The sequence below is a fragment of the Oncorhynchus clarkii genome, chromosome 16 (assembly GCF_045791955.1).
Source record: "Oncorhynchus clarkii lewisi isolate Uvic-CL-2024 chromosome 16, UVic_Ocla_1.0, whole genome shotgun sequence".
Taxonomy (NCBI): domain Eukaryota; kingdom Metazoa; phylum Chordata; class Actinopteri; order Salmoniformes; family Salmonidae; genus Oncorhynchus; species Oncorhynchus clarkii.
The window spans coordinates 38,839,962-38,862,035 of NC_092162.1; the positions used below are offsets into that span (position 1 = coordinate 38,839,962).

A 22,074-nucleotide genomic window follows, 5' to 3' on the forward strand; every position below is an offset into this window, starting at 1 on the left:
AAAATACCAGCAACAGTGTGTGAAAACCTTGTGAAGACTTACAGAAAACGTTTGACCTCTGTCATTGCCAACAAAGGGTATATAACAAAGTATTGAGATAAACTTTTGTTATTGACCAAATACTTATTTTCCACCATAATTTGCAAATAAATTCATAAAAAATCCTAGAATATGATTTTTTACATTTTTTTTCTCATTTTGTCTGTCATAGCTGAAGTCTACCTATGATGAAAATGACAGGCCTCTCTCATCTTTTTAAGTGGGAGAACTTGCACAATTGGTGGCTGACTAAATACTTTTTTTGCCCCACTGTATATGCCATGTGTTTATATACAAGTATATGTAGATAGTTGCTTCTGTCCCTGGTTCCCAGCCTGCTTGGTCCAATCCTCCCTTATGGGTTATTGCTGTAGTACAGATTAAAAGGAAGGAACCGTTCACAATTATAAGGTCGTACTGAATCCTAAAATACTTCCCCATGGCAAGCCAGTGTTTTTCTTTTGGAATCCTTCACTTTAGTGAGATAAAATGGGGTTTGTGTGATCTTTGAACCAGCCAGTGGGTTGTAGTTGAAGTGGCCTCTGGCTCGGGTTGGGATGTGTTTGGTTATATGTTAGAAGAAAAGACTTGACTCTGCTTCACCTCATACACACTTGGACAGCATCGCCGAAGTCTATTGTAAACACGTTATAGTTTCAGTGACATGCTTTACTCATTTTTTGTTTTGTTTACACTGCATTTTTTTTGACAGTGATTCCCCCTTGTGTTTCCTCTTTATAGACGAACCGCGCCCTCTGTCGTCACAGTTTAATGGGGGACCTCTGCTGGCCCTGCCTGGGCCCCTACACCCCCTGCCTCCCCTCTCCACCTCTCCCACCACCGACTCCCCCCTTGCCCCCTCTGTGTGTCCCATGCTGACCTCCCCCACCCTCACCCCTCCTCCTCTGCTCCCCCAATCCTCTGACTCTCCCCTGGCTTTCGGCACCACCAACCCAGACCAGAGTGGTGGTCCGGTGGCCCCTGTTGCTCCCGGGGCCCCGGCCGGCCCAGAGACAGAGGAGGACAAAGCTAAGAAACTCCTCTACTGCTCCCTCTGCAAAGTAGCCGTCAACTCCCTTTCACAGCTGGAGGCTCACAACAAAGGTATGTAAATGTACGTTTGGACAGTGACCATCTTCAGGTTACTAATCTCAGAGGGGACACTTGGCAGTCCTCTGAATAGTCAGTACTTAATGGACTATTAATGGGCTAACATAGTGTTTGTTTTCTGTCAAATACTTTGAGAGCTTGAGATTTAGCCTGTGTGGAGTGCCAGATGAAAAAAATTAAAGATTTCGACTCAGATCGGATCTCCTCTACCCATCTGCCTGGCCTGTGTCACCCTCATCAACACGGCCATTTTCATTTTATCCAGCACTTAGGGAAAATAAAATCCAAAAGGGGTAAGCGTTCCAAGTTCAAACACAGATGAGGGTGCTTCTACAACAAAAGTATCTTGATGACCAAATAAATCAAAGGCGCTAGACTCTAGCCAAGCATATAACCTCTTCAACCAAAAGCTTCCTTCCCAAAATGGTTTTACTGTCGTGTCTGATCCAACATGCCCCGAGTAGCATATTTCTCCTCTTCTTCCTTCCTGTTTCTACACGTCCTCTATCACCCAGCCAGCACAGGCCTACACAGTCCAGTGACAGAGCAAATACGCCTTGATAATAATTCTCTGAAAGGTATTGAGTCTCCCACTCAAGCATTCATGATGTATCTTGTGATACTGTAAGCGGATGCAGCAGAAAGCTGTTCTCTGTTACCCCAGGCATTCAGCCTGAATAGGACGCCGAGAAAGTCCTGTTAATGCTGGTAGATGAGGCCCTCTTAATGCTTCACCACTGGAGGAGTTTCTTTAAGCCTGTAAAACCACAAAGCTGTTATGAATCCAGAGCTGGGTTCAAATAGTATTTGTTTCCTCTCAACTCCATTCGGCCACAAACCTTCCACTCAGTCTCAGTGGCTTTGTTTGTAACCTGGGAAGCAGTTAACTTGCCCTCACTCCCTTTGTGTTCTGATTCATGTCACACCCACGCGCACACACACACACACACACACACACACACACACACACACACACACACACACACACACACACACACACACACACACACACACACACACACACACACACACACACACACACACACACACACACACACACACACACACACACGTCTCTACATATCACCATTACCACGCCACAGCAGTAAGGCAGTGTTGTTAAGAGAATAAGAATAGCCTTGGACCACCAGTCAGCCAGACATGATAATACACATCAATGAACAGCTTCATGTAGATTTAGTGTCCACCAATGGAAAAATGATCACTGATATCATTAGAGTAACCTCTGGAAGGCTTTTTGTAATAGATGTTTGATTGAGCCCCAGGGGCAGGACACAGTGATGAAGGAATGAGATAAGATTGCTAGTTGATCGTGTAACAGAGGGCTCCCTCTCATCTCTTCTTACAGTATGCATGTGCACTCAAGCACTAATTAAGTACGTACATGCAAACTCCCACAAAGATCACTTACGCTGCACAGACAGATATTAAACCAAAACAGAGATAAAGACACTCAGACGTGTGTGTGTGTGACAGCAACAGTGCCTGCAGTTCAATCTGGGCAGAGTAGCAGCCCAAATCAACACACAATCTGGAAGCAATATTGTCTCTTTCCCCAAATAACGTTAGAGTCCACAGACAGAGAGACAGACAGTGTGGCTCGCGGTGCAACGAACATCACAGACAGAGAGACAGACAGTGTGGCTCGCGGTGCAACGAACATCACAGACAGAGAGACAGACAGTGTGGCTCGCGGTGCGACGAACATCACAGACAGAGAGACAGACAGTGTGGTTCGCAGTGCGACGAACATCACAGACAGAGAGACAGGCAGTGTGGCTCTCGGGGGGCCGAACATCACAGACAGAGAGACAGACAGTGTGGCTCGCGGTGTGACGAACATCACAGACAGAGAGACAGGCAGTGTGGCTCTCGGTGCGCCGAACATCACAGACAGAGAGACAGACAGTGTGGCTCGCGGTGCGACGAACATCACAGACAGAGAGACAGACAGTGTGGCTCGCGGTGCGACGAACATCACAGACAGAGAGACAGACAGTGTGGCTCGCGGTGCGACGAACATCACAGACAGAGAGACAGACAGTGTGGCTCGCGGTGCGACGAACATCACAGACAGAGAGACAGACAGTGTGGCTCGCGGTGCGACGAACATCACAGACAGAGAGACAAACAGTGTGGCTCGCAGTGCGACAAACATCAAATCAAATTTTATTTGTCAGATACACATGGCTAGTAGATGTTAATGCGAGTGTAGCGAAATGCTTGTGCTTCTATTTCCGACAATGCAGTAATAACCAACGAGTAATCTAACCTAACAATTCCAAAACTACTATCTTATACACACAAGTGTAAAGGGGTAAAGGATATGTACATAAAGATATATGAATAAGTGACGGTACAGAGCGGCATAGGCAAGATGCAGTAGATGGTATCGAGTACTGAGAGTATGAGATGAGTAATGTAGGGTATGTAAACAAAGTGGCATAGTTTAAAGTGGCTAGTGACACATGTATTACATAAAGATGCAGTAGATGATATAGAGTACAGCATATACATATACATATGAGATGAGTAATGTAGGGTATGTAAACATTATATTAAGTCGCATAGTTTAAAGTGGCAAGTGACACATGTATTACATAAAGATGCAGTAGATGGTATAGAGTACAGTATGTACATATGTAAACATTATATTAAATAGCATTGTTTAAAGTGGCTAGTGATATATACATTATACAATATACATTACATACAGAGAGGAGCGATCAAGGTTAAGGATGGATGTGTATTCAACCGTGATCATACGTTTACACAATGGTTTCCTTTCTGTGTTTTTGTCTATTTTCATGTTTAGAAACTTCTCCTGTCTGTTTGCGTAGTACTTTAGTTAATTGTAAACATGAGTCAAGCTCGGCTCGCAGAGCACAAGTGAAAAACACCCCGAGGGGGTTCGTCCATTGTCGGCCCAGAATAGAACAAAGGCAGTAACAAAAGTGCACATTTTTGTCCACACGTGAAACCAGTCACTCCAGACATTGCTCCCCCCCTCCCCCCACGACCTCCTCCACTCCCCATGTTCTCCTGCTGTAACCTTTAACTCACTTCTCAAAGCTCAAAGATTGATCGAACAAGTTAAAGCCTGCGCCCCAAATGGCACCCTTTCCCTTATACAGTGCTCCACTTTTGACCAGGGCCCATAGGGAATAGGGTGCCATTTGGGATGCACATAAACCCCTCAGTCAGACAGAGTGCAACCAGACTGCTTGGTGGTTTGGGATTGGGGGAGGACAGCGGGGGAGGAAGGAGTGCAGGCAGGGGTGGCAGAGGGTAGGACATGACTGGAATTTTTCAGGCAAGAGCAAAACATGCAATTAATTATAGGAGCTATTTTGGCACAACGTCGTCAGTGCTGTCTGTCTGTGTATTCCTAACCATTCAAAAAATGTGAACACTCGTGAGAGGCAGCTCACAGAACATACTTCACCATGCTCTTCCATTCTTTCAAGACCTAAAGCTACGCACGAGTCGACTTCAATTTAGAGATGTTGTTCTAGACAGTTGACCCCTGTAAGAAATTATTACAACCACCCATGTGACCTCTCAGTCAAGCTAACCCGAACCCAGAACATTGAATTAGCTACCCTAAGAGAACAGAGAGATCTAAAGATGTGTTTCCGTTCGGTGCCAACGTCAACGCTGACAATGCAGAGATCCTGAAAAACACCATCTTATGTTACGTCCAAAAGTAACACTTCTGTAGACGACCAGCGTTACCTTATCACTGTGGCCCTCTAGTGGCGAATATATTACACTACACCTCCCAGTCCCACTCCACTAACTGAACGTGTGCTGAGTTCTCCTTCACCATATGCTGTTCTGTGGTATGAGGGAAAGGATTCCAGGTTTACAATGGGTGATGAGCTCTAGCAATTGCGATGGGGTTAGCATGAGCCACATAAGAGTTCAGCATAGCGTACATGTTAGTGTTCTTGGGGGTGATGTCATCCTGAACTGAAGACGTATTTTTGTGTCTTGACCAATCCCTTTGTGGGATTGTTAGACACCATTTTCTTTAAGTCAATTAAAGAAAGTGTGTGTGTGTGTGTGTGTGTGTGTGTGTGTGTGTGTGTGTGTGTGTGTGTGTGTGTGTGTGTGTAGGTACCAAACACAAAACTATCCTGGAGGCTCGCAGTGGGCTGGGTCCCATTAAGGCGTACCCTCGACTGGGCCCCAAACTCCCAGGGGAGCTGGGAGGGGGGCCGCTGGACCCCAACACTCAGGAACGCACCTTCCACTGTGAGATTTGCAACGTACGGGTCAACTCCGAACTGCAGCTCAAGCAGGTGAGAGTGATGGAAAGAAAGGAGGGGGGGGCATCATACTGTATCTTTTCTTTCCTCTTAATCTCCTAACTAGAGACTACTGGTTTTGTTTACCTATCATTTGTACCTTATATATTGCAGTTAGGCTACTTAGTCCAGAGCTCAGCTAGTTCAAATTCGCTAAACCCTGCCTTGTTAGCTCCACCATTACCCTGATTATACCTATTCAGATCTGCAAACGTTGAAGGGTTAGGGAGTTAGGGAGTAGATTGGGACCGGCTGTTAGAGAATTCAAGAGGTCAGAGTTCAACGCTACCTGTCTGGCTGGCTGGCTGCTGTCTAACACTGCACCCTGTCTTTCTCTCGCTCTCTCTCCTAATCTCTCCCCCTCTCTCTTTGTCTCTCGCTCTCTCTCCTAATTTCTCCCCCTCTCTCTTTCTCTCTCGCTCTCTCTCCTAATCTCTCCCCCTCTCTCTTTCTCTCTCGCTCTGCAGCACATATCTAGTCGAAGGCACCGGGACGGAGTGGCAGGGAAACCCAACCCACTCCTCAGCCGACACAAGAAGCACAGGGGGGCTGACCTCACGGTAACTTTTCACCTCTACGACCACTATCGTGCCAGGGCTAGATCAGATTATCGTGCCAGGGCTAGATCAGATTATCGTGCCAGGGCTAGATCAGATTATCGTGCCAGGGCTAGATCAGATTATTGTGCCAGGGCTAGATCAGATTATCGTGCCAGGGCTAGATCAGATTATCGTGCCAGGGCTAGATCAGATTAACGTGCCAGGGCTAGATCAGATTATCGTGCCAGGGCTAGATCAGATTATCGTGCCAGGGCTAGGTCAGATTATCGTGCCAGGGCTAGATCAGATTATCGTGCCAGGGCTAGATCAGATTAACAACTGGATCAGCCTGATTAAGGCTGGGTAGTAATTTGGGACACGAGGGGGAAGGTAGATCAGTGATTCTGTGAAGTTCAAAGGGCATTGTTGTCTATCTCAAACACGCAGACAGTTAATTAACGAGAGGAGGTTTGGCTGTCTCCTGAGTAGTCAGTACTTAATGGTAAAGTAGATTCAGAGGAGGCTGCTGGGAGGAGCTGCAGGAGGACGGGCTCACTGTAATGGCTGGAATGGACTCAATTGAATGGTACCAAACAAATAAAGACAACGTGTTTGTCTCCGTTCCATTAATTCCATTCCAGCCATTACAATGAGCCCGTCCTCCTACAGCTCCTCCCAGCAGCCTCCTCTGAGTAGATTCCGGCTGGCTGGAAACATAGTTTGAGTAGAAACCTCTGTGTTGTGAGATCAAAGAGATTCAAACTGAAATGCAATTTCTATATCTGTTCCCCTGAATCCCTTGTGTTCACCTTCTGCCACTTAAACGTTGTATCCGTCTCTCCCTCCCTCTCTTTCTCCCTCGCTCTCTGCCTCTCTCTCCCCTCAGTCCTCTCTGACCTTCTCTAAGGATCTCTCCAAATGTTTGGGCGCTGGGCTCTTGCCCAGTCCCCTGGCGGTTGCCGCAGCGATGGCCGCCGCCGCTTCCTCAAACCACCAATTGGCCCAGCTTCGCGCCGCAGCGTCTTCCGTCCACCACCCCTCGCATCACCACCACCACCACCTATTACAGGGCCCGCCTCTCAGCCACGCCATCCTAAGACCCGCCCCCGGACCCATGCGTACCTCCCACGGGCCAATCCTCTTCTCTCCTTACTGACTCCACCCCCCTCCACCTCGGCCAGTCAGGAGCAGCCACTCCAAAAGCACACTGTGAAGAAAATAATCTAAATAAACGACAAACAGCAATTGATAGGTTAAACAAATCATCGGTGAACAAATCAAACGTAAAACACATCTAGAGGAGTAGAAAAGAAAGGGAAAGAGGGCACCCTGACCTGAAACTCTCCCTCCATCTCATAGACTTGTGACTGCGAGTGATCGACTGATGGAGAGAGAGAGCGAGAGAGAGAGAGAGAGAGAGAGAGAGCGATAGGAGGAGCGATACACAGTATGCATTGGATAGACTCCCCTGTTCGTCTCTCACCTCCCCACCTCCCTCTCCCCCACACACTGTGAGATCCATCACTGCATACAGCGATAGAACAAACTGATGAGACTGATCGCGCACACACACACGCACGCACGCACGCACACACACGCACACACACCCCTCCACTGCAGCTAACTATTCCAGTGCAGTATGTGCTGGGCCACACTATAAGTATGTATGGTTTCCTCATCATTCTGGTCTAACGTGTACTTAGTCTACTATTCACCTCCACCTCTTCCTATGCACCTCCAAACCAAGAGAATATTGTTACTATAGTATGCCAGTACAGTAGGCTAGCTGCTTTTCAGTGGTCTTCTTCTTAGCTATTATAAACGTGTGTAGCCATGTATAAGTATAGCAATATTCCACAATACTGTACATTTCTCCTCCCGCTCTCGGGGGCACAAACGAAACAGGCAACCTTGTTCCCCATTTGTGGGTGACCCCTAGGCTCTCTTCCTATTGGTGGACCTATAGGTCCTTGTTAGAGTATTACTGTGGGTGACAACAGGATTGGGATGGTCACATCTTGATGTGGGACGTGTGGGGGCGGGGCAGAGGAGAGAAGAGAACAGGACTGTAAAGGTGATTGTGAAAAAAGGTGCTATCTAGAACCTAAAAGGGTTCTTTGGCTGTACCCGTAGGAGAACCCTTTGAAGAACCCTTTTTTGGTTCCACGTAGAACACTTTCCACAGAGGGTTCTACATGGAACCCAAAAGAGTTCCTCTAGAACCAAAAAGGGTTCTCCTAATGGGGACAGAGTGTAGGGCGATTATGGGGGAGAGAAAGGAGAGGTAAGACTCTGGGGTACTTTGTGGCAGGGCTAGGTGAGAGGACGACCAGCGTGGGTCACTGGATATCTAGACCCAGGGGCACTGTGGAGGAGGCGGAGACACGCTGGCGTTTGAAAATAGATTGTAACAACAAAGATGGCTGCAGGGTGGGGGAAGTGTGTCAACACCCATAACGATCACAGCTAAACCTCTCCACAGGATAGGAGAGCGCGAGAACAGAGAGAGGAGCTAGAGCAGAGGAGGCGTGCATTGGTTCATACTGCCCCTTTAACACAGTAACCTGGAACCTTGCCATATACTCTAACTGGTATTCTAGCATCTACTACTCAGTGAGACCGCAATGTGAGTCTTAGTCCTCAAAGTACAACCACACGAGAGTCTGTTCTCGTGTGCGTTTGTGTGTGTCCCCGAGAGCGTGCGGAGAGAATGATTTGTGTATCTGTGATAAAGCACAGGGTTCCGGATTCCATCCACCTATGCAACCCCCCCCCATATGAACTCCATACAGTGTTGGTGGTGTGACCAGTGTACAGTATCTCTACGTAGAGTATCTCCCTGTATGTCTCCCTGTCCTTCTCTCTGTTTGGGGCCTGTAGTTCTGGGGTCCGGAAGGGTCAAGGTCTTCTCTTATGCATCACTGGATCGACCCCCCCCCCCTCTCTCTCATCCTCTTCCATCCGGAGGGTTGGTTTAAGGCTACATAAGGGCAACAACGGGACCGCGAACTTCCAAACGATCTCTACCAGATCCCCCGAGAGAGACAAAGAGCGAGAGCGGCACAGCGAGATGGAGCGAGAGCGAGAGAGAGAGAGAGAGCGAGAGCGAGAGGAGGGCGAGAGAGAGAGAGAGAGAGAGAGAAGACACTGAACTTAAGTGACAACCACCCCGGAGCACTAGCACAGCAAGGTCACACGTAGTGTATTTAGGACAGGCCTGGGAGACCCTGCCCAGCCCTCTTTCTTTTGGACTTCCACGCCTTCCTGTCTTTAAACGGAAAGCCATGCAATGCTATGTGTATTATTTCACCGTGACTGATCAGTGTTTTGTTCTGTTGTGTTTTGGGTTGGTTGGTTCATCTCCATAGTTACCTACACAATTATAGTGACGTTCAAATAATAATAAATACAACATCTATTTAGGAGGGAATGGTTGGAGACGGGTGGAATATTTAGGAGTTGGTAAGATACCGGATGCAGAGACTGAGACTGTGCTGTCCACCTACAGTAAGCTACCTGAACTGAGAATTAGACGAAGAGAAGCCTGCCCTGCTGAACACTGCTGTAGCACTGGGCCGTGTTCACGGCGGCCTCAAAACGGAGGAAAACTAGCCGAAACGGAGCTGAACAGGGCGGTACTACCTGAACTCGTCGTATAAGAAACGCCAGGCGTTCGTTTTCTGTTGCAAAAAGTGCCCTAATGAACACCACCCCAAACGGAGATGTACACTGCCCTTCCAGCGAGAAGCAATGTGTTCTAATGTCTTACCTTTGATCGGAGAGTTAACTTGTTGTTGTTAAGCGTAAACAATGTGTTGTACACCACAGAGTAATGTACAGTGAACTCTGGGTCCTAGATGTGCTTAAATGCATTTTGTCCCGGTCAGGTCACATGGTCGAGTCACATAGTCAAACTCAACCATAGTAAAAGACATGCAAAACTCCTGGTCCTATGAATGGGAAACGTGCCTGATAATAGGCCTTTTATGTTCGTCCACAGAGGAGGTGGCCTGCAGAGGGTACAGTAGAGAAGCCCAATACGAAATGGACCCCTAGACCCTATGCACTTGCAGCGATCTCAGCGGATTGGACACAACAATGCCATGGAGTCAATCAGTCGGCCAGATTGCGCTACTACCATATTGCGTATCGAATCATCTTAAGATTTCTTCAAGTGCATAGGTTGAAGGGTCTAGAGGTCGATTTAGGACAGGGCCGGAAGAAGGACAATAAAGAAGCGGTTTAGGGAAGAAGGGCCATTAATATTAGAGGGGTCTAATCCAACGGTAATTATGGCTGTGGTCCAATTCTCTGACCTACCCAAGTGTGCAATCCTACACCCACCCTCGTGGATTTAAAATTGACTGGTGTAAGGAACATGGCGTAAATCGTGCTTGCAAAAATCCAATGCTTTTAAATAAGGGGGTGTGAACAAGTGTACACTTATGGGTGAAAGAGAGAGAATTGGAAAGCAGCCAATCTCTGCTTGGGGAACAGTATGTGCACGCCAGGTAGCTGGCATTAAAGTTGATCTGACAAGATGTTTTCATTTAGTTTGGACTTTTTTGTGTTTTTGTTGCGTTGTGTTCCATTTTCGTGTGTGAGAAATAAGGTTGAGTATTGAGTAATAAATCCTGATATGACAGAATACATGATTATATCAATGCCATTATGTAAGAGCTGACTCAGTCAGTTTATCCACCAATGTGCTCTTTTGGTTAACTTGATCTTAATCCTGATCTTAAACTTGATCTTGACTTGGTGGAGACGATTTCCTTTGTAGTGAAGTTAAAAAGTGTACTTGGAGTAGTGCTCTTGTTCATGTTGGTGTGCATCATTATGTCTGCGTCCCAAATGGTACACTAAGCCCATAGCGCTCTGGTCAAAAGTAATGCACTATATAGGGAATAGGGTGCCATTTCAGATGCACCCTGTGTAATATTGTGTGTGTTGAGACCTGCTCTCCCCACTCTCCACCAATCAGAGACCAGAGAAGCCATGGCTGGAACAGAAGTGGCCTATCACGATATACAGGAGACCAACCTTAACCCAGGCAGGGTGGCCGACCATAATAGAGGAGACAAACCTTTACCCGCCCACGCAGGCACAGACGTTAAGCGATTGTTTCTTGATATATGGTTGACGAAGCATCAAACATTATTAACAACCATGACCCAACCAATCAGTTCAAAGGGTTTGATTCTGTCACTGTTAGATCCATGAAGTTGAAATTCACATCTATGTTCATATCGTAGTCACCTCAAATGGTACGTACATCCTCATGTAATTATTCAATACTGTTGAACATATTTTCTGAACAGGTGTCCTGGTAGCTGTGTGTAGGCTCTTAGCCTTATTCCATCCTTATTAATCACCAGAGGCAGAGAATGCTGCCCAAATGGCACCCTATTCACTATGTACTGCCCTGGTCAAAAGTAGTGCACTTTATAGGGAATAGGGTGCCATTTGGAAAACATCCAGAGAACGATAAAGATGGAGACACTTTGGTGAAACCGTGTCTTGCCAATAAAGTACTTTTTTTGAATTTCATTGTCAGAGGGGACAAGTAAGAGTTTGTATGTCGAATTGTAGCAATACCCAACTCATACTGGCTACTCTTGTTTATTGCAATAATAATAAATAAAAAAATGAACCAATAAAATACATATGTGAGTACAATATTATAAATGTAATTTTAAACAAAAAATATACTTTACGAAAATGCTATTGGTGTCTGTCGAGAGAAACGAATGGTGAAAAAAAAAATCTATGTCAATAAATCAATAAACTGAAGAAGGAAACCTCCGCAGCTTCCTTGTGTGAGTCAAAGCCGTCCCCGAGTTCAAAAGACACAAGGCTCCACCTTAACTTGAACTGTTTCAATAGAAAATACTCCGCGGGAGATTACATACCTTTGGGCCAGGGTCAAACCTATTGCAATATATAGGACCGGACATAGACATATATCAGGCACGATATACAATGAATGTCACCACACGTAATTGACCAGCTCACCAGCACTGTCATTATATCCTTAATGCATGTCGGCTCCGCTGTTTCATCATCAGTAGAGCCGTATGTTTAGATATAAATAAATATATGTCTCTGATCATCACATCAGATATCAAATGATGAAATTCTAGAAGCCACAATTCCTATGGATTCTGGAATGGCGAAACATTCTATCTAGTCTTGAGCAGTACATTCATTCACTGAATCATCCCAGCTTTCTCAGAATGGATGGCTTCATTTTCATTGGATATTTTTTTATTTAACTAGGCAGGTCAGTTAAGAACAAATTCTTATTTACAATGGCGGCCTGCCAAAAGGCAAAAGGCCTCCTGCGGGGGGCTGGGATTGAAAAAAATAAATATATATATGTATAAATATAGGACAAAACACACATTGAGACAAGAGAGACAACACTACATAAAGAAAGACTTAAGACAACAGCATAGCATGGCAGCAACACATGACAACACAGCATGGTAGCAACACAACATGGTAGCAGCACAAAACATGATACAAACATTATTGGGCACAGACAACAGCACGAAGGGCAAGAAGGTAGAGATACATCACGTAAAGCAGTCACAACTGTCAGTAAGTGTCCATGATTGAGCCTTTGAATGAAGAGATTGAGGTAAAACTATCGAGTTTGAGTGTTTGTTGCAGCTCGTTCCAGTGCCGAGCTGCAGTGAACTGAAAAGACAGGGATGTGTGTGCGTTAGGGACCTTTAACAGAATGTGACTGGCAGAACGGGTGTTGTGTGTGGAGGATGAGAGCTGCAGTAGATATCTCAGATAGGGGGGAGTGAGGCCTAAGAGGGTTTTAGAAATAAACATCAACCAGTGGGTCTTCCAGAGATTACCAGTTTACAGAGGAGTATAGAGTGCAGTGATGTGTCCTATAAGGAGCATTGGTGACAAATCTGATGGCTGAATGGTAAAGAACATCTAGCCGCTCGAGCGCACCCTTACCTGCTGATCTATAAATGATGTCTCCGTAATCTAGCATGGGTAGGATGGTCATCTGAATCAGGGTTAGTTTGGCAGCTGTGATGAAAGAGGAGTGATTACGATAGAGGAAACCAAGTCTAGATTTAACTTTAGCCTGCAGCTTTGATATGGGCTGAGAGAAGGACAGTGTACCGTCTAGCCATACTCCCAAGTACTTGTATGAGGTGACTACCTCAAACTCTAAACCCTCAGAGGTAGTAATCACACCTGTGAGGAGGGGGGCATTCTTCTTACCAAACCACATGACCTTTGTTTTGGAGGTGTTCAGAACAAGGATAAGGAGAGAGAAAGCTTGTTGAACACTAAGAACGCTTTGTTGTAGAGCATTTAACACAAAATCCAGGGAGGGGCCAGCTGAGTATAAGACTGTATCAGCCGCATATAAATGGATGAGAGAGCTTCCTACTGCCTGAGCTATGTTGTTGACATCCCAGAGGATTAGTAGTTCTTACAGTGGGCCTCAAGCCTGCTTATATAGACTGATACTGTAGCTTGGCTGCTGATCACAAGCAGGACGAACAGCTGGTGCCCTAGACTCAGTTGTCTGATGTAGAGCCACCATCCCACCACTAGATAGAGCCAGTGTTATGTACTATTCAATCGTCATAGTGACAGCAACATTACTGGGTCTTCTGTAGTTCACTTGGTAGAGCATGGCACTTGTAACGCCAGTATAGTGGGTTTGACCCCGGGACCACCCATACGTAAAAATGTATGCATGCATTATGTAAATCTGATTGACCTTTTAGATCACAATGACTATATGGACAGGAAGGACCTGATCCGAGATCAGCACTCCTACTCTGAGACGATGTACAGACCCAGATGAAGACATGCCTTGATGGTCAATAATGTGACCATTATGTTGACAGAAAGCAGATGGTCACTAGCCACTCTGTCTTTATAACCAGGGTATTGGAAGACACAGTAAAACTAAACGACCGGTACTAATACAGTAGGTACAGTACAGGCCTAAAACATTAACACATCTCTATTGTAAATCTCTACAGTTGATCTATTTCCATCATACTAACAACAACATCCACTCACACACACTCTCTCTCTCAAACACACACACAGCTTGGTGATGTACCTTCGCAATAAGTCACATGTATTTACATTAGTTTTTATTTTTTACAATTGCTAACAAGCGTTTACCTATACTTAAGACTTTCAAAACACTAACAGTTGACGGCATTAAAAACTGCATTACTTTTCATGTTTCAGTTCTACCTGCATACAATAGACAATATGACATCCACTGTTTTTTAGAATTCAGTTTCCTTTTACTGTACACCACTCTACATTTTTTTAATTGAGTGTCGAATGAGTGCATTTTTAGGGCAACATACTATCTAAAAGTGAACGAGCCATCATTACTTTATAGAATGTACAGCAGAAAAAAATAGGAAGTGACAGAATTGCTGCAGTGAAAGCTTTATTAGCAAATTGCTGCCAGTGATCAACAACAAATCCAACATACATGGCCTTTGGTTCAACAACACATCCAACATACATGGCCTTTGGTTCAACAACACATCCAACATACATGACCTTTGGTTCAACAACACATCCAACATACATGACCTTTGGTTCCAAATGTGTAAAAATGTAACACAATTACAGTAAAAAAGGCACAGAAGGGAAAATCCCCCAAAATGCACAGTCCTGTTCTAACCTATACGATCTTCAGCATTTGGCCACATGTTCTCGTCCACATCACATCCTATGTCGTCTCTCGCTATGCACCTTGGAAGCCGGCATCCATTGCATCCAGGAAGAACATTTGATCATGTGACCGATGATCATACACTTTCTACCTCCAGGCAGAAAAAAAATCCTCAATGGGGTTGAGGAAAGGTGAATAGGGGGGAGGAAAGGTGAGTAGGGGGGGAGGAAAGGTGAGTAGGGGGGAGGAAAGGTGAGTGGGGGGAGGTGAGTAGGGGTGAGGAAAGGTGAGTAAGGGGGAGGAAAGGTGAGTAAGGGGCGATGAAATGTGAGTAGGAGGGAGGAAAGGTGAATAGGGGGGAGGAAACGTGAGTAGGGGGGAGGAAAGGTGAGTAGGGGGGAGGAAAGGTGAGTAAGGGGAGAGGAAAGGTGAGTAGGGGGAGGAAAGGTGAGTAGGAGGGAGGAAAGGTGAATAGGGGGGAGGAAAGGTGAGTAGGGGGGGAGGAAAGGTGAGTAGGGGGGAGGAAAGGTGAATAAGGGGGAGGAAAGGTGAGTAAGGGGCGAGGAAATGTGAGTAGGAGGGAGGAAAGGTGAATAGGGGGGAGGAAACGTGAGTAGGGGGGAGGAAAGGTGAGTAGGGGGGAGGAAAGGTGAGTAGGGGGGAAGGAAAGGTGAGTGGGGGAGGAAAGGTGAGTAGGGGGAGGAAAGGTGAATAGGGGGGAGGAAAGGTGAGTAAGGGGTGAGGAAAGGTGAGTAGGGGGAGGAAAGGTGAGTAAGGGGGGAGGAAAGGTGAGTAGGGGGGAGGAAAGGTGAGTAGTGGGGGAGGAAAGGTGAGTAGGGGGGGGTGAGTAGGGGGAGGAAAAGGGAAACCTTTCTTGGATGGGCTGCAAACCAGTTTGTGATTGCATGTGAATGGTGGAATTCTACATTGTCCCACCAAATCACAAATGTCCTCATGTTTCCTCCCAGCGGTGCCCTTTCTGCTTCTGGCACCAGTTGTTGGTGGAGGTCACCTAAAAACAAAAGAAGGCACTCAGTGTTGTAGGGACCAATCTGTCATTTCTGCAGGACCAAACCAGCACTCCAGATTGCAGCACACATTGTGAAAATGTTCTCCTCTCTGACCCGGCACATCAACAGTGGCCCTTTTCCCGATTACGTTTCTTCCACGCTGACGTGTTTTTGTCACGTTAAACCCTGCCTCGTCTACATAAGTATTTCAATGTGGGGTCGGATTAGCCTCCAACTCCATGACTCTCTGAAAGAAATAAAACATTATGTGTAAATGCTTTTCAGTATGTCCTACTGTATGTATATTGGATAGACATCATACCTGGACGTATTGGTGCTGGAGTTACTTGACCCCGCTCACTGTTCCTTTCAAAAAAACGGTTTCATTCCAATTCTGTCTTTGGTCAGAGCGAGGGTAGTCAGGCTGATGCTTTCCACATTGTGAAATAGCAGGTTGTCCTCTACAATTCTGGCCTGAATTTCTCTCAGTTTTATTGCATTGTCAGAGATGACCAATCCTACAATGGCTCTTGTTCTTCACTGAGGTGCTGTCCTCTTCGCCCAGAGGGACGAAGATGTTGTGTCCTTTAGAGCAACAAAAATACTACATATGTATTTGCATTGGGACTGGTGACCTACAGTTACTGTAGGACATAGCAACAGTAATGACAGAAGAAGCCCTTGTGAAATGCATTACTTACCTGTTGGTTTGTTGAAATTCCAGATAATGGAAACCACTGTTGACCATCTGAGATTAGGCTAGACTCTTTCACCAGCCTCTCTCAGTGATAGACCATGGTATTAGGCTGGACTCTTTCACCAGCCTCTCAATGATAGACCATGGTATTAGGCTGGACTCTTTCACCAGCCTCTCTCAGTGATAGACCATGGTATTAGGCTGGACTCTTTCACCAGCCTCTCTCAGTGATAGACCATGGTATTAGACTGGATTCTTTCACCAGCCTCTCTCAGTGATAGACCGTGGTATTAGACTGGACTCTTTCACCAGCCTCTCTCAGTGATAGACCATGGTATTAGGCTGGACTCTTTCACCAGCCTCTCTCAGTGATAGACCATGGTATTAGGCTGGACTCTTTCACCAGCCTCTCTCAGTGATAGACCATGGTATTAGACTGGATTCTTTCACCAGCCTCTCTCAGTGATAGACCGTGGTATTAGACTGGACTCTTTCACCAGCCTCTCTCAGTGATAGACCATGGTATTAGGCTGGACTCTTTCACCAGCCTCTCTCAGTGATAGACCATGGTATTAGACTGGATTATTTCACCAGCCTCTCTCAGTGATAGACCATGGTATTAGGCTGGACTCTTTCACCAGCCTCTCTCAGTGATAGACCATGGTATTAGACTGGATTCTTTCACCAGCCTCTCTCAGTGATAGACCATGGTATTAGGCTGGACTCTTTCACCAGACTCTCTCAGTGATAGACCATGGTATTAGACTGGACTCTTTCACCAGCCTCTCAGTGATAGACCATGGTTTATGATTGTGGCTCTTATTTCATCAGTGACAACAGCTCTTACTCTCCTTTGAACACCACCACACATTCTTACTCCTCTCCGCTACCTCTCCTTCTCCCTTGTCCTGGTCCAGCTACTCCTCTGCCTGGTCCAACTATTCTTCTCCCTGGTCCAACTATTCCTCTCCCTGGTCCAACTATTCCTCTCCCTTGTCCAGACATATATTTTTTTCTCTCTCTGTGTTGTTCTGTATCCACATTGAACAAAATCAATCCAAAGAGTCCCCCTTTTTTACTGTGCATGTCCAAGTAATTGAAAGGACTTCAACACCTGGCTATGTCTCCGATTGAGATTGGAATCAGCTTTGGTTGGTTTATTTTACACAACTTACAGTAAATAAGCTATTTCTCAATGTTGCAATGATCTGTTCATTCAAAATTGTGACTCACCACCTGGATTCTGTCTTATGTATCAACATTTTAATTTCAGTTTTTTACATTGGATAAAAGTAGAGACTCCGAGCTACAGAATTGTATATCATACATTGCATTTGAGGAAACAATTGGAAAGTAATTTTGCTTTGAAAGTTGATCATCTTGTAAACTCACTTTTGAGAAAACCGTCTTTCAATGTTTTGGTACTACTATTGGAGAGCCCTTCTTTGTCTACACCCATTCAGCATTGTTCACACCCTCTTAAGCCTTAACCCCACCCATCTCTTTAAGAGTTGATCTGTGCAATCTGTACTAACTTGCCAGCTACTTCCAGACATCTAAGACAGAGAGAACAGCTCACTGAACATTACTCGCCCTAGCAGAGCTGGTTAAGCTGTTATGTTATCCAGAGTGTTGGTGACTGCAACTGCGCTGTCAGATTGTCAGTTCGTAAATTCAGAGCGTTTCGCATTCAGAGCACACACTGGACGCTCTGGCCAATAAATAGATTTGTTGTGAAAGCTCTGACCTAATAACGACAGTCAAGCACCCAAGCTAACTGGCTAACATTGGCTAGCTACTTCCAGACACATAATGAGAGAACACTCCACTCTGACCATTTTACTCCCCCTAGCAGAGCTGGTTAGGCAGTTCTCATGTTATCCAGAGCTTTGATGACCGTACCTGTGCTGTTGGCAACAATTGAATTACGCTTTGTTGCCTGACACCGGACATATTCAATGGGTGTTGAGCATTCAAAAATGCATCAGTTATTCTGGCTCTGGCACACTAAGATTAGAGTTTTTTGTTAAGAAATGTAGCTAGATAGCTAGCTAAGTAAACAATGTATACCAATGCATGATGTAACGTTAGTTAGCGAGCCAGACAGCTAATGTTAGCTAGCTAGCCAGTTAACGTTAGCTAGCTAGTCAGCTAACGTTAGCTAGCTAGCTAGCTAACAATACACTAACTTCAAATGAAAATGTTTTGTCAAAATTTTAGTTGAGTCTTTTGTTAAGACATGTAGCTAGCTAGCTAAACAATGGACCATAATCACAACTCATGAAGTTACAACCTTGCATGAATCTGCAGGTAGCTAAACAACCAGGTTCTATGTCTATAACTAGTCATGCAAATGTGTCTGAGATACGAAGATTAAGGTCATACACATAATGTTAGCTAGCGACTCAGCCAGCTAATGTTAGCTAGCTAACAGTACACTTCAAATTAAACCAATTTCTGTCAAAATTAGAAACGTGTAATATCTGAAAATGTAGCTAGCTAGACTATCTTGCATACATAATGGTTAGACACGTCTCCTGTCTGATGCCATGCATGGTTGCCCTTAGTTTGATGATGTAATCCAGACTGTTGTTTCTCCTTAGCTATCATACTCGAATTCCCCTGACTTCAAAACTCGGTCCACCAGAAAGTGGAGAGCATACACATAATGCTAGCTAGTGAGCCAGCCAGCTAACATTAGCTAGCTAACTGTACACTTTAACTTGACATTAGGTTTATGAAGTTTTAATAATTAATACATTTAAAAAAAAGCTGCATTTGACACGATTACACGTATTATATGGCAGACCAATCCAAACTCATCTCTTGGCATGTCCAGTCCATTCATTTTCTCAGCCAATCATGGCTAGCGGGAAGGTTACTCACTTTTTCTGTGGCTAAACAAACTAGGTTCATAATTTAACAATTTTATTTGTATTTACAGATGGCATACAAGTTTGATATTAAGGCACATGAAGGTTTACATGTTCGAGAAGGCATTTGACTTGCGACCTACACCTAGTTTCCTGAATCGGGTCACAAATGCTTATCAGCTGTTTCAATATAGCTTTTGAGCTGCTGTTGTTGCAGAAGTAAAGGCTTTATACTATATTTAAGGGTTTTGAACATTAGGTCTTCATTTCTGGCATGCTGTGTGCAAGCATTTTTAAATAAGACAAGAAAGATCCATAAGTTTGGTATTGGGTAAGCTTGTATGTAAAGACAATGTAAGCATTTTAGAAACGTGTTAATTAACTGCATATTTGGTGAAAACAACATGAATTGTGTAAATGGTATGGTCCACAGACCATGTGTGTTAATTGTGTTTAGAGTTTTGAAAATGTGACTACAGATTGGACAAAAAGATGTTAGCGATTGTAAAAAAAAAATGTAGCCTTCTTTAGTTCTCGTGGTGTATAGGTCATGACAGGGTAAAGTCCATCCATCCCATAGATAGAGAACAACAGAGGGTGAAGGAGGTGAACAACTACAAGTACTTAACAAAAAACAAAAAAAAAGCAACTCAGGCAGCAATGCATGACCTGAAAACAGATAGAATACTAGTGTCAACAACATCGAGTGTACATGGAGGGAAGGATAAAGGGATGACGGATGTCTAAAAGGAACCTGAAGAGGTAGAGGTAGCCTAGTGGTTGTTGAGTTCAGACTCCCTCTCTCTGACTCTCTCTCTTTCTCTTGCTCTCTCCGCCTCTCTCTCTCTTTCTCTTTCTCTCTGTGTTGCGACCCGTCATTCAGGTTTTGAGCCCCACCTGTTTAGCCTAAAAAAAAATATATGTATTTTTTTGTTGTTGCCTGTTTTGCATGTTATTTTGACATCAATACGCATCTCTTATCAGTTTGCAAACAATGTTAAAAAAAATAATAATAATTGAGTTAACAAAGCCATATATAAACATAGTCTCTTTTTTGCTTTCTAGATTAAGGCAGCTCCAAAATGCAGGTGTTTCAGCCTAGCTCAGTGCTTTCTGTGGTGGTGGGGCAGCCAGCGGAAAATATAGAGTGTAAGGGTTGGTAATGTTTTCTAGTTTCTGATTGGCTCAGTGTTCTGTCACTCATGGGGACACTACTACACAATCTACGGGTAGAGCTCGGAAATTCAAGCCCCTTTGGTGCTGCCATAGAGTTATATTAGAAGTGCCCATCCAAGAAGGCTCAAGGTCATTGGTCACAGATATGAAGTCAAATCACGTTATATCTTCCGTAGCTTTGATTGAACTGATCTCAACATCATACTTTCAAAATCTTAGTCATCATCATTAATCAAGTCGACAATCTTCTGGCAAATCCTTTTCAATACTTTTCATATGAAGATAAATTATTGATCAAACATTCCGGTGCTCATTGACCATTGGACATAAACATTACCCAATAAGTTGGAAATCGCAAATTCAACAATGAGTGGTTTGGAAGGAATCAGTGGCTAACTGCAAGCGTTGCAAAGAAATCACTAGCCTGCTAATCAGTGGAGTCAGTGTGTGGTCTAAGTCTGGGTTTATGGGTCTCTTTTCCAAGCTTAAAGGATAAACATTCAACAAGATGGGCCGGAAAATGTTGTGTCAATCAATCAATCAATGAAATGTATTTAAAAAGCCCTTTTTCCATCAGCCGATGTCACAAAGTGCTATACAGGAACCCAGCCTAAAACCCCAAACAGCAAGCAATGCAGATGTAGAAGCTAGGAAAAACTCCCTAAAAAGGCAGGAACCTAGGAAGAAACCTAGAGAGGAACCAGACTCTGAGGGGTGGCAAGTCCTCTTCTGGCTGTGCCAGGTTGTAGATGGTGTAACATGTCAGCACCTCACAAGTAAATGTTAGTTGGCTTTTTATAGCCGAGCATTCAGAGTTAGAGACAGCAGGTGCAATAGAGAGAGAGTCGAAAACAGCAGGTCCAGGACAAGATAGCACGTCCAGTGAAGAAGTCAGGGTTCCATAGCTGCAGGCAGAACAATTAACTGGCAGTGACTTCTGCCGTGTTCAAACAACTGGAAACTCTGACCTGGGAAATCTCAGACTTCAGTGAGTTCAAAACAACTGGGAACTCTGAAAAAAATTAGCTTAGACTGGGAAAATACATTTTGAATGGTCATCCAACTCAGAATTCCAAGTCGAGAACTCCAGTCTCTTTCTAGATCTCCGACCTGAAGATCCCTGACGTCATGATTCAACTTTGTGACCGACTTTGATGACAAACTTTGCCCACGAAGCACAACAAGGTGAGTCCAAAAATGTATTGTATGCTGCTGCATAAATTATGTAATATGCCAGAGAGATATGTATACTGTAGCTAAGAAAGTAAAACTAAGTGTATGTTGTGTAGTAAGGTATTAGTAGCCCATGCGCCTCACCCTAATAATTTGGTCCCTTTCCCCCTCCAAACTTAGCCTACTGTTCTAACTTGGTGGTGCACATGTAGCCTATAGCCTGTTTAAGAAAAATGTAATCATTGAATATTGTAAGAGCTTTTATTGTCTGCTTATATGCCACCTTTATTTATCCAACAGTTCTGACTTGGTGTACAGGGAGAATTTATTTTATTTTAAGTTAAAGTTATTTTACCAGGTAAGTTGACTGAGAACACGTTCTCATGTACAGCAACAACCTGGGGAATAGTTACAGGGGAGAGGGGAGGGGGTTCCTT

General features: G+C 44.6%; 2 protein-coding genes across 8 annotated transcripts in view; both read left to right on the forward strand.

The window, feature by feature from the left end:
• Positions 1-11,824, forward strand: part of LOC139368407 (zinc finger protein 385A) — a 127,576-nt gene extending 115,752 nt beyond the window's left edge. For 2 of the 7 annotated variants that reach the window (XR_011626959.1, XR_011626961.1), the window contains 5 exons: positions 781-1,143; positions 5,290-5,474; positions 5,948-6,040; positions 6,906-11,408; positions 11,478-11,824. Coding sequence is in view for 4 of the 7 variants with exons in the window: in XM_071107255.1 (XP_070963356.1) it covers positions 781-1,143; positions 5,290-5,474; positions 5,948-6,040; positions 6,906-7,175 (911 nt within the window). In the remaining 3 variants the exon portion in view is untranslated. Of the gene's footprint in view, positions 1-780; positions 1,144-5,289; positions 5,475-5,947; positions 6,041-6,905 lie in introns of all 7 variants that reach the window. The other 5 variants (XM_071107255.1, XM_071107256.1, XM_071107252.1 and 2 more) reach the window with 3 other exon arrangements.
• Positions 11,825-21,959: 10,135 nt separating this feature from the next.
• LOC139368409 (tachykinin-3-like) overlaps positions 21,960-22,074 on the forward strand; it is a 52,637-nt gene continuing 52,522 nt past the window's right edge. Inside the window, exon 1 of the mRNA XM_071107261.1 lies at positions 21,960-21,995. The gene's annotated coding sequence lies outside the window, so the exon portion shown is untranslated. The remainder of the gene's footprint in view (positions 21,996-22,074) is intronic.